We start from the raw sequence: 15,095 nt of genomic DNA, 5'->3' as shown, positions 1-15,095 counted from the left end.
TAATAGAGTATCAGTGGCACAGTATGATGAAGGGAAGGCAGTCACATGACTAGCACATGTTCTGAAATGTCACAAAACTTATAGTTCATAATTAAAACACTGGTACACTGTTAGTGACAAAGTTTAGCATTGCTTAGAGGGCAGTCCAGGATCGAGATAGTTTTGAGTGAGTGTAAGAAAATGTTAATATTCGCTGTTTGATGACTGTTTAAACTAGGAAGGATTAGAAGTGTCTCCTAACCCCATAGCATAATCTCATTTTCTTCTTTACTGATTACTTTAAACATACTGGTGTTTGGACAGTACCTGAAGTATTTTTGTCCCTAGGATCAGAGTGTGCTTTCAGATGATCTCCCAGTCTTCTGACAGTCGACACAACATAAACTCCCCCACAAATTGGGCAGCAGGTTTCATAAGTAATACATGGCTGTTGAGAAAATTGGATATGAACTTTAAGCCTAAAAAAATTCATAATTCTCATTAGAGATCAAACCATGCACCAAAGGTAAACTTGTTGATAGATTATACTGAATATTGTGTTTAATTTCCTCTTCAAAAATCATGAGTGTGAGTCCATGTATAGGAGAGAGGTCATTACCTGTAACTTTGGAACACAGTAGTTTAATAACCTGTGTAGGTATAGTTGCTTAACCTTTTTTATTACTGTAGAATCAATAAAGTTGTTAGGGAAGAAGTCTTAGGTTTTAAAACAGATTCTAATTTAAATAACTCTTATTCTAGAAAACTGATGATACAGTGCACATGAAACATAAGACATTTTACAAAGTTTTTTTTTTAAATTAAATGGAACAAAACTATTAAACTGGAGATATAGTCCAATGTTGGTCAGTTTCTGATAACAATAGACATCAAAACATTCTTGTTTGTTAAAAAGGTGTGGTAAAAGGTTGAACAGAACAGTATTGGTGTTCACAGGTGAACTTAATGTTAATATATTCATATTTCAAACATTTTACAAACTTGTCATTAGGTGGGGCTTATGTCAGATAGGCTGTTAGAAGACTTGTAGATCATTTAAAGGAACACTCTAATCGTAGGTTTAATGACAGTTCAAACATTATTCAACATGTGTTAAGTGAATGTGATGTTGTCCCAACCTCCAATATGTTCAAGTTAATTAGTAAAGTGGAGGATTTGATACATACTACTTGCAGTTAATTCAAAGGTTAGACTGCCAAATAACACAACTATCAGCTGGCAGCTTTAAAGTTAAACACTATCTTATTTTATAAGGCATTCATTTGGCATGACAGATATCAGTATTCATGGCAAGAATAATAGAGGAAACTCTTGTTTTCTTGTTAAAATTATCAGTTTAAATTATAATATCTAAAAGTTGGTGTAATATAGTGTTCATATGATATAATTTAGTTGTTCCATATGCTTTGGCTTGTTTTGTGATATGACTAAGTTTTGTGAAGAATCGTGTTCTGTTTTCTTGTGTATTTAGGGAATGGTAGAGAAGTGGCTGGTGGAGGTAGAAAGTGTCATGATGAGAAGCTTGCAACAAGAAACATTAAAAGCATTAACAGCTTATACCAAAGTTCCCAGGATACACTGGGTCCTCGAGTGGCCTGGTCAAGTTGTGTTGTGTGGCAGCACAGTGTACTGGACCTCAGAAGTATCGAGAGCACTGACACAAAATAAAATCAGGGTAAGTGAAGTGTCTATTATAAATTTGAGTGATAAGTGTTCTTTTATACTAACTTGCAATGTAAATATTAGAATGTGACTAAATATAGTTTCACTAAAACAAGGTGGGAGTGTAGTTATCACACTTTAGTCGGTTATATATTTGCTGTCTTTTACTGTAGTTACATTAGACTAAAATTGAGTGAAAAAGAATTATATTTAGTTAACCAAATTCATTTCACTTAGGTTGCCTAGGAAGTTAGATTTAATCATACAATGTTCTGCTAGATACATGTATTTCAGTAAATGTTCAACAAACTATACTAAAAGTTGTCTAAGTAACTTACAATGTTGAGAATCTCATTCATCCTTTAAATGTTGTACTAATGAGTAGAACTCAAGTTCGTTTTTTAATAGACAGGGAAAAAGAACAAATTTATTATATCAAATACTTTTTTTTTATTATTGTTAATGTACAATATTTCAACTGATAACTTACCAGGAACATAAAACATACACATTTTTTGTACACAGGAGATCCTGTTAACAATACAACTGTGTGTTTTATTGTATCTTGGAGTACTTGTGACGCCTCTGTAGTTCTAGTTTAAATGTGTGTAAGGGTAGAGAATGTATGTGGGAATTATTCTGTGAGACATGCTAGAAGAACTTTCAAAATTTTGTGAAGAAGGAACCAAGTGAATGTAGGAAATTAAATGTATACATTGATGTGATTCTGTGGTTCATCATATAGCAGAAGATAAAACACATATTGGTGTCACATCATATAGGATAAATTTTATTTAAAAACCAAGATAAAATAACAGGTGAATAACGTTTTTAAAGAAGTTATAAAAACACCAATTCTTTGTAGTCATTTCTTGCTTTCCAAACCTGGGAAGTTTTATTTTTTTTTGTGGACAACTATGTATAAAATCTTGAGGTTGTTGTCTGTTTTAGGACATCTATTTGCTTCAAGCATACAAGCTTTAAAATATACCACTTGTATCACTGCACAGGGTGGCTCGTAAGTCCCTACCCATCCATATATCTTATGCATCCAGTGTATCTGTGTGCTGTCCATCATTCTCGCTGCATAATATTATGAGACACCATGTTCTGTGAGACATTTTCCTCAGTATAGCAGGGGTTATTGTTCCAAATTCTGCAGTAACATCTGCTTTCAACTCATCATTAGTATTATTGAATATAACATAATAACATATGGATGGGTAGGGACTTACAGGCCACCCTGTAGATGCTCACATGATATTGTCACATTAAGCATGTACTGGTGACTGGTTCTGGTTAAAATAATGATAAAATATATGACTGTGAAAGTTGTGAATATAAAACTTGATGCAATTAAACCAGTAAACAAGAATCTGTATACTGAAGTATTAAGTACTGAAACAAGTTTGTTTACTTGTGGATACCAGATGGCAGTCAGCAGGAAGGATTGAGCGTTTTGAATTCTAGTTCATATAAATGCTTCAGAACATCCAGAATATCAAGATTATAATATTGTGCCTGAACTTGATATGTTGTTTCATTATTGTTACCGACCAGTAGAAGTTAGTAAAAAACATAAAAAGTTAAGTCATACAGACAACGTACCAGTTAATTTAAGTTAAAATATATTTCAGACCATTTTCTTGTTTCTTTTGATACATTGTCAAATTGATGAAAAGAGGCTGAAGACATTAGTATGAAAGAAACTTCATTAGAAGTACAGTGTAAATAGTAACTTCATGAGTAGTAATTAATTTGTTATTTTATAAAAGTTAATATCATTTAGATATTGTTATATTTTTAATTAACTGACTGTAAACTTTCACAGCCGGCTAAGGAAGTTTTTAAGGTAAGAGAATTACTGTCATTGTAAAAATAAAGAGCATTTGTGTACATAAGTACAACTTTTCTTTTTGCAGATGAGAAATGCTATTGTTTGTTCTTATGCAACTTATTATGGTTTATGTACTTGTAACACAATCAAGTTTGTTTTCTTAAGAACTCTGTCATTTTGTCAACTCTATAATTTCTTAACTGTAATTATAAATGTTACAAAGTGTTTTCTTTTTCTAAAAAAAAGCTTGAAAACAATTATCAATTACTATTTAATTTTGAAATTATTCTAATGTCTGATATTAAAATCTGTATGTTTCCCATGGATTAAAACATTTAATCATAGTAATATACACTATTTCTAGTTTTTCTGTTTGGTTATTGAAAGGTTTTTTTTTGAAAAATGCAATGCTGTAGTTATTACAAGTTGAGGATGAGTAATGGTTAGGTATCAAAAGTTGTGTACTTTTGCTTTGGTTCCACAGTTTGTGTGATTTTGATTAACAAAGAGCCATGAGTACTCTTTTTAGGAAGAACTGTTTATAAATGTTTTAATCTCGCTCTCTTTTATTTTATGTTTTACAAAATATGTGTTTATTTGACCTTCCTTTGTCTTCAGTAATTTCTATTCCATAGTGTAGTCTTCTTAACTGACAGTGAATTCTTGTTAGTGTATCTAAGCTGACAGTGAATTCTTGTTAGTGTAGTCTTAGCTAATAATGAATTATTGCATGTTTAGTCTTAGCTAACTGAATTCTTGTTAGTGTAGTCTTAGCTAATAATGAATTATTGCATGTTTAGTCTTAGCTAACTGAATTCTTGTCAGTGTAGTATTAGCTGACAGTGAATTTTTGCTAGCGTAGTCTTAGCTGATAGTGAATTCTTGCAGAATTATCTGGAGGTGAGCAACAGGCAGATTGATGAAATCGTTGGACTTGTTCGTGGTAAATTAGATTCAGGAAAAAGAATTACTCTAGGAGCTTTGATTGTTCTAGACGTTCATGGTAAGTTCTGTCTTAACATGGAGTATCAGTTACCAAGAAATAAATGTGTTCTGTGCTTGTTTGTTTTGTGTATCAACAGTATGTTTCATTTTCGATAAATTGATTTTTTTTAAGCACCTCAGCTTCATTGTTTATGAATTAATATTTTAAACATGGTAACCTCCATCTTTCATGAAATATTGTTTTAAGCATTGTAACCTCCATTCTCCATCAGTTATTGTTTTAGACATGATAAACTCCATCTTTTTTGAATTATTGTTTCAAAAAGATAGTATTTTTGAAATGAAAATTTAAATGTTTTTTACTAAAAAAGAAGGCAGATATTGTTTAGTACATAAAAATAATGTTTATCTGTAAGTCTATCTGCTTCCAGTGAATAGCATTTCATTTAATTTTGGTGAAAATCTTTAGTTCTTGAATTGTTTGAAAAGATTGGTAACCTTAATCGAGATGACTGTTTTGTAAAGTACATAGTCACAAGTAAGCAGAATACATTTATAATGTTGACCCGTGTTTTTAATCTTAGTTAATTTTAAGAAGCTCAATAAAAAATTAAATGCTTTAGTAGGTTTTTATCAGGCATGAATAAGTGATTGGTGTGTTAAGATGAAGATTGAAGAGTCCAAGGTTTGAGACATGATATCCCTGAATATGCTCTACATTTTCAGCTGTCAGGTGTTTTATAAAAGCTACAGTCAACCCCATTATTTGGTCTACATAATTAGAGCCTTTGTGATGGTTGGTGTCGACTAACTGTCTTTTCCCTGTTTAACAGGCTCTGCCTGAACTCTATGGATTTTGTTTTGGTTTAATTTAGAGCACACTTGCATTGGGCTGTCTACTGTGTCTAGTGCAGGAAATTTAATTCCTGGATTTCAGTGTTGTAACTCTGTACACTTAATGCTGATCTGGCAGGGGACCCTAAGGATCACTGACTGGAACATTTAGCCATTCTGTGTTAAAGTATTGTTCAGGTGGAAGACTTTTTATCTTTGGTTTGTTTTTTTTCCAATGAATGTAAGAAAATAATTTAACTGAAAAAAACTTTAAGTTCATAAAAACAAATTGCTGAATGATTTATATTTTTATTGAAGTATGTATTACACTGTTGCACCCAAAATTGTAACCTTTTAGGATATAAGGTGCCACATGGAACTATTTGTTGTGTTTTTATATATATATATATATTTGGGTTACTAGTTTTGAAAAGTATGAATAAAGTCTTGATTTTGTATAATTTTCTGGAGTCGCTAATCATTGGACAACTCATAAATTCTTACATTTTCTGTTGTTTTGTCAACAGCACGAGACGTTGTCAATGATCTTGTGAAGAAAAATGTAGAAAGTCCTCATGACTTTAGCTGGTTAAGTCAGCTGCGTTACTACTGGGAGGATGGGAGTGTGGTTGTTAGAATGATAACCACTGATATTCAATATGGGTTTGAGTACTTGGGAAATTCTCCAAGGCTTGTTATAACCCCACTGACAGACAGATGTTATAGGTATGTTTCAGTTTGTAATGTATAAATGCTTTAAGAAGAACTTCTTGCTAATAATGTGACTTTCTGATTTTGTATATAAATTGAAGCTCTATAGATAAGTTTTCTACTAACAAGAAGTAGTTGTAGAAACAGACTTCTGATAGATTGACCATGAAGTTTGAAAACCTGAACTTCGACAGTTTAATATCCAGTTTTTGGGTTTTCTTTATAAACAGGTTACTCAGCTGGCTATTAGAAAAATTACTAATTAATATTAAAAGGTTAATGAAAGGATATTTTAATATCAAAATATGAGTTTAACATTTTAACAAAGACTGAATGTTTTAATATATTGCATTATTTAATGTTAGATGAATTTCTTGAACATTCAAATTTAAATTGTGTTTTTTGCTCAGATGTTTCCATATAACCAAACTGGATGTATAGATGTATTATTGAAAACATTTTAAGTATCTTGTTCTTGATTTTAGAACATTAATGGGGGCTCTAAAGCTAAACCTTGGTGGTGCTCCAGAGGGGCCAGCTGGTACGGGGAAGACGGAAACATGCAAAGACCTTGCTAAAGCAGTTGCTAAGCAGGTGAATTTAAAAACTACAAAACAAAAACCATGGAATACCAACTATACATTAATGTTAAAGTTATGTTTTACAAATGTCTGTTTGATGACCACACATAGTTCACAATACATGAATCTCTTAATCTTGAAATTCACCTACCTTTATGACATGGTTGTAACATTTAATAATTAACTATTCTTTTAAAAAAACAAACTTGATGGAAGCTAGTTTTACTGCCATCTTTACTCTGTATTTATATATGGTTTATTCCAGCCATTGTAAGTCTGTACCATGGAACAGTTGGAAACTAGTAGGTTAGAACTTTAAAGTGTTAGATACACATCAAATGGAAATAGGAAAAAGAAGTAGGCAAATTATTTAAGTGTAATGACATAACCATATTTTCTTGTTTTATACTGAATATGTTTTATATCATAATCTTAAATAATTGTGCACCACTACCTTTAATTTGTTTGTCATAATTTTAACACTTAAATAAACAAATTGTGAATTGAATTATCTTATAAGTTTTAACTTTATTTTATATTGAATAAATTACATTATTATAACATTTTAATTTATATCCTATAGAAGAGGCAACATTATAAAAGTCTGAAACTTATGTTCTGTAGCATTGTTAGCTTTAACTTTAAGCTCTATCACATAAATTACTGTGTTAAAGTTTAATTTAATATTCTATAACAGGTTGCATTGATTAAGATTTAATTTTCTTTTCTATAACACAGCCTGTATTGTCGAAGTTTTAATTTTTATGTTCTGTAACATAAATTATACTGTAAGAAGTTTAGCTTTATGTCTATCACATAGAGATTTAACTGTGTTCTGTAAAATAACTAAATTTTATCTTGACATTTTGCCTCATAATATATATATATATCTATGTATGGTCTGTACTGTGAACTCCTCATGGTCAGTGTGTCGTATTCAACTGCTCTGATGGTTTGGACTACAAGGCTATGGGGAAGTTCTTTAAGGGTCTTGCTCAGTCTGGAGCCTGGGCCTGTTTTGATGAGTTCAATCGGATTGAATTGGAAGTACTGTCCGTTGTAGCTCAACAAATCCACAGCATACAGCATGCCATATCACAGAACTTAAAGACCTTTATGTTTGAGGGCACAAACATCTCTCTGAATCCTACATGCACCATGTTCATTACAATGAACCCTGGATATGCAGGACGTCAAGAACTTCCAGATAATCTGAAGGTTAGTTTCAACTAATTATGTTAAACACAGTGTAAGTTAAGTATATATTTTAACCTTGTATATGTTGGACATCAATAACTTTCAGATAACCTGAAGGTTAGTTTCAACTATATTATGTTAAACACAGAGTAATTTAAGTGTATATTTTAACCTTGTATCTGCTGGACATAAAATCTTCCAGATAGCCTGAAGGTTAGTTTCAACTATGTTATGTCAACACAGACTAAGTGAAGTATATATTTTAACCTTCTATATACAAGAACTTCCAGATAACCTGAAGGTTAGTTTCAAGTATGTTCTGTTAAACTCCTAGTAAGTGAAGCATATATTGCTTGTTCTGAGAAGCAACCAAATGGTATGTTTCTTAAGAAAATATATATAAAACTGTTTTAATTATTAACATACATTACACACCTCACACCTTGTTCATTATGACTTAAGTTTAGAGATGTATAAAATTAACATTCTAGACGTGTTTTCTGTCTATCTTCAAAAGGCCTCTCATTCAATACTGGGACTTGTCATCTAGACCACTGTTTCTCAACTGGGTAAATGGTTCACACACATGTGGTCAGCTTCCGGTCAGTTGCCTCTTTCTTTGTGAACCTGACGATGACCGAAGAAGGTCGAAACGTTGTTCGCTCTTCTATGTAAAATATTTTCTCAACCCAAATGAGCTGTTTTTGCAAATATATTTCTCTAGTTGTAGTTTGATAAAAACATTTGTTTTGTGTTGTATTGATTATAGTTGTAGTTTGACAAAAACATTTGTTTCATGTTGTATTTATTTTAGTTGTAGTTTGATAAAAACGTTTGTTTTATGTTATATACATTCTAGTTGTACTTTTATTTAACTCATAACAAAGAATTGTTTATTTTAATTTAGTATTTTTTATCTTTTTTAAAAACTTTGTTCAACAAAGTGTTTGTGAACAACTTATTGTGTTCAATGATGCTTGAAAATGGTGAGAAGTACTGAACTACACTAGACAATAAGTAACAAATCTTTATCTGGAAGCTATTTGTGTATGTGTTACAGCCCCCTCTGGTGGTTCACCAATAAGTTTGGAGGCGTTATAATGCAGAAAAAAAAAAAAGTGGGTTGTAATAATTACAGTTTGTAGAGCCCAGATAACACATTGTTTATTTATGTGCTTAACTGCAAACACACAAATGGTGTGCAGTATACATACCTTAAAGTTACAATTGAAAATTTAGTAAAGCATTATAAAAAAACTCTGGAGTCTAATGTAATATTATCACAGTATTTGGTTTAATGTCTGATTATCTGAGGTACAGCAGGTAGTTAACTTGAAGTTTCACTTATCACCTTCCCTGCTATTACAGCTGTAAGTCTACAGACTCGCAACACTAAAATCAGGAGTTCGATTTCCCTCGGTGGGCTCAGCAAATAGCCTGATGTGACTTTGCTATAAGAAAACACACACACACATTTATCACCTCTCTTGTCAAGTGTGTATTTCATAACATGTTTTTACATATTAATATTAAATGAAGCTACGTATATTTTATTGAATGTCATACCTGTAGTATATAAATATATATATTCACTTATTTCCTTTGTCCCGAATATTTTCAAACTTTCAAGATGGTAATAACATTTTCTTTTATTTGTAAATACCTTCCTCTCTTTTAGTGTAGCTTTATTGAAATTTTTAACTTCATGTCAACAGAATGACCGGTTAATAAAATTCCATTTAAATACATCACTTTTGTCATATAAAAATAAAGATTTTTTTTTCTTTTGTTAGGTATTGTTCAGAACAGTTGCCATGATGGTTCCAGATTATGCTTTAATTGGAGAGATTTCATTATATTCCATGGGATTTGTTGATGCACCAAGGTAGTTTCTAATTAAACAATTCCCAGAATTTTCTAAATGTAATCAAGCTTGAAGTTTTAAGGAGAATTAATCTTGTATTCGTTTTACGTTATGTGAATAGTTTGGATAGTAACTAAATATTTGCCTTCTAGAATGTATATTTGACAGTGTTTCAATAATGTACTGATAGTAATAACAAATATAATTTTAGCACTAATATTTTCATATTTCGAAAATCAAAAACATTTTAAAGAATATAAACTTCATATGTTAAAAATATTTCTTTTGTGATGTTTTCATTGAGAAACTTACAGATTCTGCTCTTGGTAATTTGTAAATTATCCCTAAAACTCCAAGCAAAAGGATCTGAAGATATCAAGAACTATATATTATTTAAACAGCTTAATTTGCATTTAACACATTCCCAGAAACAGAGATAAACTGTAATCACACTTTGTTATAAATAAACTGAAATATGTAACATTTTACTGATGCAGAGTCATCAGGAACTAAAAAAAAATTCAAAACTACTCTAGATTATAAAGGTTAAACTTTTCTTGAGGTTTATTCACAGAATCACAAAAAATAAGTAAATAAAATGAAAGAAACGTTTGTTTTTGTATGATAATTTTCTTTGTTTCTTATGTTTATTTATCCATCATTTTCACTTTATACTATGCAGATGAGCTTCAGTAGTTTGATCCTGATGTTCAAATAATTATTGGTTTCATTGGTTGTTTACACACAATCTAGCCTAGCAGGAAAAATAGTTGCCACCTATCGGCTTTGTTCAGAACAGCTCTCATCACAACATCATTACGACTATGGAATGAGAGCTGTAAAATCTGTTCTGACAGCGGCTGGAAATTTGAAGTTGAAATATCCTGCCCAAAGTGAAGCAGTCCTTGTTCTGAGAGCAATAAATGATGTAAACTTGCCAAAATTTCTTGCCCAGGTGAATGTTCTACCTCTTTGTGTTTATCTTAAACTTGTTAATAATATAGTATTTTTCTTAAAGAAAATCATTATTCCAAGGTTTTTCAACTTTATTTTGTTTTTCTCTCTCTACGATTTAAGCCTAGTATGGTCGGGTGGTTAGGGTACCCTACTTGTTATTTATGGGTCACGAGTTCAAATCCATCTCCATCACTGAATGTGTTTGACCTTTCAGATGGTTAGCTGAAGACAGCAGCTTTGAGTTATTTCATTAGCCCTGCTCAACTGGTGGTGGAAAATAAAAGCTCCACTTTTTTTTTGAGCCATGGGGATTTTAAGTGTCACAATGAATCCCACTATTCATTAGTAAAAGAGTAGCCCAACAGTTGGTAATAAGTGGTGTTGACTACCAACCTTTCCTATAGTTTATTACTACTAAACTAGAGATGGCGAGCATAGTTAACCCTGCAGAAGCTTTGATGAAATTAAAAAAAAAAAAAATTCTAGGACCTTGTATCTCAAAATGGCCTTCTTAGGTCAAAACATTGTTCTCTACTTTATTTTAATAATAGTTTTAACACCCATACCAGCCGTTCTGGGATACATTTTTACTTCAAGTGGGTCTTCTCTTTGTCACGAATTGTAGGACCTTGAACTATTATTATTTCTTACTGTTCAACATGTTACACCTTAACTGAAATGGATATCAAATAAGTAATTTATGAACCTATTACGTTTGTGCTTAAATCATTTCAAGAGTTTAGTTATAACTTTTGTTATTTAGACAGAGATAAAATTCAAACATAAGCTAAAATGGGATTTTTGAAGAGAACAGGTGAATTAAGTGTTATATCTAATTATTACAACACAATTTACCACATGAACTCTTTTTTTTGTCGGAAAGGATGAAAGTTGATATATTCAGTTGTGACTAAGTTATCGGTGCTAACTATATCTTCAGTCAAGGAGATCTAGTTTAAGTATAAATATAATCCTTTACAATTAAATGTTGAAACTTTGGACATGAAAAAGTTTGAAACATATTTAATATTTAAATTTAAATATCAGCAAACATTAAAATAAAAGCTTGATACTTACAATGAAATTATTATAAAAACAATGAATATTAATCTTTTCACAAAGCAGTTGCTTCAAAACTTGAACTAAACCTTATGTAGTATTAACTTTAATTAAATTTAAAAAGAATTGTAAAGTCAATATTACCTTCATTTTTAAAGTTGCCATTATTAGACCTCATACACCATCTTTCTGACGTCTGTTTTTTTCATAGGACGTTCCATTATTTCAAGGCATCACATCTGATCTGTTTCCAGACATAGAACTTCCCACACCTGACTATGAGACAATATTTGTTGCTCTGAAGAAAACAATTCAAGAAAGAAATTTGCAGCCCATACCTTGGTTTTTAGAAAAAATCATCCAGGTACATACTTGTGGTTTGTCTGTATAACAACCAGAGAATACCTTTTGTTTCATCATTATCATATACATATATACATATAATGATCATAAATAATGGGAAATACGTGAAGTTACTCATTTGAAATCAGTTTTTAGATATAAATACTCTGCCCAGTGGCACAGCAGTAAATCAGTAGGCTTATAACTCTAGTAGTGAGGTTTTGATACACATGGTGGGTAGAACTCCGGTATCTCATCATGTAGTTTACAACAGACAAATATATATAAGTATATTAATTAATGTTTATTTATTTATTAGTATTTCAATTACAGACTGACAAATGTGTAGAAGCTTATCCCTTGGTTATGTAAGTATGAATTAAACCAAGTTCAAAGATCTGTTATGTGAAATCTGTTAAAAATGGGACCATTTGTTGTATATAAATAATGAGATCAGTATTAGGTTTAGCAATTTGGTAATTAACTGCAACTGTTATTTAGCTTCAAACTGTAACACATGCATAAGGAAGAAGGCAACCACTTTGATGTTTTATTTTACTGTCCAGTAGCATTGCTTCATATTAGCAGAAAAAAACATAAGTTCCCTACCTATAATAATTGTTTATTGATATATCCAAAACAATATTATAAAACTTGCTTGACTAACCAACAGCTCCCCAATACATTATAATGGTATCTTGCAGATTTATGAAATGATCTTGGTTCGGCATGGTTTAATGATTGTTGGCGACCCAATGGGGGGGAAAACTACTGCTTACCAGGTGTTGGCATCTGCTCTGACAAATATTCATGCATTAGGACCTGGTTGTGGCATGGAAGAATTTGCAGTGGTTTATCGGATCATCAATCCCAAAGCTGTTACCATGGGTCAACTATATGGCTGTTTTGATCCCGTGTCACACGAGTGGTCAGATGGTTAGTGAACTAACATTTAACTGTTAAAAAAACAAAGTTCTTTCTTATTTTCTGAATAATTTCCTTCACTTTTAATAGCCTGTAATATTGTATAATGCAAACATTTCCAGTCTATGTAACTGTTTTGTATGTATATCATGCTGGATGAGAAAGGTCATAAATTAATCAGTATCTCAACATGGTTCATTTACGTAAAGAGGTAAATAAAAGATGTAAACAAATTTAAAGCATTTTGAAGCACATTTTCTAAAACTTATGTTCATTTGCTGCAGGCTTATATTTATAAGGTTATAATGTTTCATAAATGCATGTGAATAAATTACAGGTATTTTGGCTGTCACTTTTCGAGAATTCGCTAGCAGTACAAGTAGTGAGAGAAAGTGGATTGTTTTCGATGGTCCAGTTGATGCAGTGTGGATTGAGAATATGAATACTGCACTTGATGATAACAAAAAGGTAACAAGTCTTTAAATATTAAAATTAGTTCCACATTGTGAAGAAACACCACAGTATTTAATAGTCTAAACTAAATGTTAAATTTATTATCAAGTTACATTTTTACTTATTCTCCTAAAGTTCCACTCTTAATTGTGTACGACTAATAACTATATCTCCTGCTCTAGGCCATTTAAGTTTCATTATGGAATATTTCTCATTACTCATACTGCCTCTCACCCCTCTTCAAAAATGAAACTGTATCATTTCATATGGTTGCTAGCCTATCCAACAAAACTAGCTGGATTGGGGTTAGTTACTATATTAATTTGCCTTTTCTTTATCTACATGTACCAAATAAGTTAAATGTCTCACTCATTTGATATTTTTCTTTATATATGTATTTGGCCAAGTTTTTTGTGTCATCTTATTCCACAAATGTTATTTTAAAACATCAGAGAAGAAGTTATTTTTCAGTCAGGCACATCAACATATAACATACCCTCGTCTGAAACCAACTGGAACTAACCATTTTACATTGACTGTAGGATTTCAACTTAATTTTTCTACTTGTCTGAAAAGTTTCACATGTGTGTTAAACAACTGTTGTATTTATCATAGAAATAGATGTTTTATCTCTACTCTTCACTACTTGTGTCAGTTTTACTCTGCTTTCATATGTTCAAATCCAATGATTTTCACTTGGCTCCCAGTAGGTGGAGTTTTATTGGTAGTTGAAACAGTTGTGTTGAAAGACTGGTGAAGATAAGCCAGGTAAACTCTTTAACCCCAATATACACAGCCTTGGTCCATTGCATTGAGACCATATTGGAGAAGGAATGCTGATTATGATTCCAAAATTAGTGTGTGTCTTAATGAAACATGACAACTTTAGAGAAAATTAGAGTCTATTATACATAAAAAACCAGATGTATTAAAAATATGTTTATATTCAAGATGTGTGTGGATTGATGGCATCATTCTGTCTCTGAAAAGTCACAGTGTAATGTGAAGAATAAAAATACTTTTGTCCATTCTACAGCTTTCACACCATACTTGTGTGACCTTTGACACTAAAATATATATCTACAGGTTTTTTCAGTATCCCTGTGTAGTGTAATGTATTGTTATGTACCACAAACTGCCACTCAATCAACAGTGTAGGGTCAAAAGAAAAGTTAGTAACTGACATCAAATTCATAATACCATGTTCAATTGCACTCTTTATAAAGTCACAGCATGTGCACTTTGACCCCATACAGGGTTAAAACATCCAATTATCAAAAACCTGTAGGCTTGTACTTTTTCTGGAGTACCACAACCAGTAGTTTTTACTGTCATATAAATTTTAAGATGGACTTATTCAAGCATGCTCCTTGCTTAGTAGCTATTTTCCAAACCTGTACAATCTTACAGGTTATTATAAACATCTTCAGATATGGCATCACCATAACTATATTGTTTATCATTTTCAGCTATGTTTAATGAGTGGAGAAATCATCCAGATGAGCTCAAAGATGAATCTGATTTTTGAGCCAGCTGACTTGGAACAAGCATCTCCTGCCACTGTGTCAAGATGTGGTATGATTTATATGGAACCTCACCAGGTGGGTTAGTGTGGACAGAATAACTTTTCAAGTGATAAGTAATTTGATAGATACAAGAAATTCTTGTAGTTGTTTTATATAGAACTGAAATTTAGCTTTACTGTTTATTTCATCAAGAAACAAGGTGA

At 31.5% G+C, this 15,095-nt stretch overlaps 1 protein-coding gene across 2 annotated transcripts in view; it reads left to right on the top strand.

Annotated features, from left to right (window-relative positions):
* The window catches only part of LOC143255118 (dynein axonemal heavy chain 3-like), a 95,798-nt gene that overhangs the window by 15,456 nt on the left and 65,247 nt on the right, over positions 1-15,095 (top strand). Inside the window, exons 12-23 of one of the 2 annotated variants that reach the window (XM_076510296.1) lie at positions 1,472-1,675; positions 3,494-3,514; positions 4,388-4,502; positions 5,806-6,004; positions 6,475-6,583; positions 7,498-7,788; positions 9,561-9,652; positions 10,385-10,586; positions 11,859-12,011; positions 12,694-12,925; positions 13,251-13,381; positions 14,836-14,967. In XM_076510296.1, coding sequence (XP_076366411.1) covers positions 1,472-1,675; positions 3,494-3,514; positions 4,388-4,502; positions 5,806-6,004; positions 6,475-6,583; positions 7,498-7,788; positions 9,561-9,652; positions 10,385-10,586; positions 11,859-12,011; positions 12,694-12,925; positions 13,251-13,381; positions 14,836-14,967 — 1,881 coding nt within the window. The remainder of the gene's footprint in view (positions 1-1,471; positions 1,676-3,493; positions 3,515-4,387; positions 4,503-5,805; positions 6,005-6,474; positions 6,584-7,497; positions 7,789-9,560; positions 9,653-10,384; positions 10,587-11,858; positions 12,012-12,693; positions 12,926-13,250; positions 13,382-14,835; positions 14,968-15,095) is intronic. The other variant, XM_076510297.1, reaches the window with a different exon arrangement.

This window comes from Tachypleus tridentatus, chromosome 7, assembly GCF_004210375.1.
Source record: "Tachypleus tridentatus isolate NWPU-2018 chromosome 7, ASM421037v1, whole genome shotgun sequence".
Taxonomy (NCBI): Eukaryota; Metazoa; Arthropoda; class Merostomata; order Xiphosura; family Limulidae; genus Tachypleus; species Tachypleus tridentatus.
This window is presented reverse-complemented; position numbering and strand designations above follow the sequence as displayed.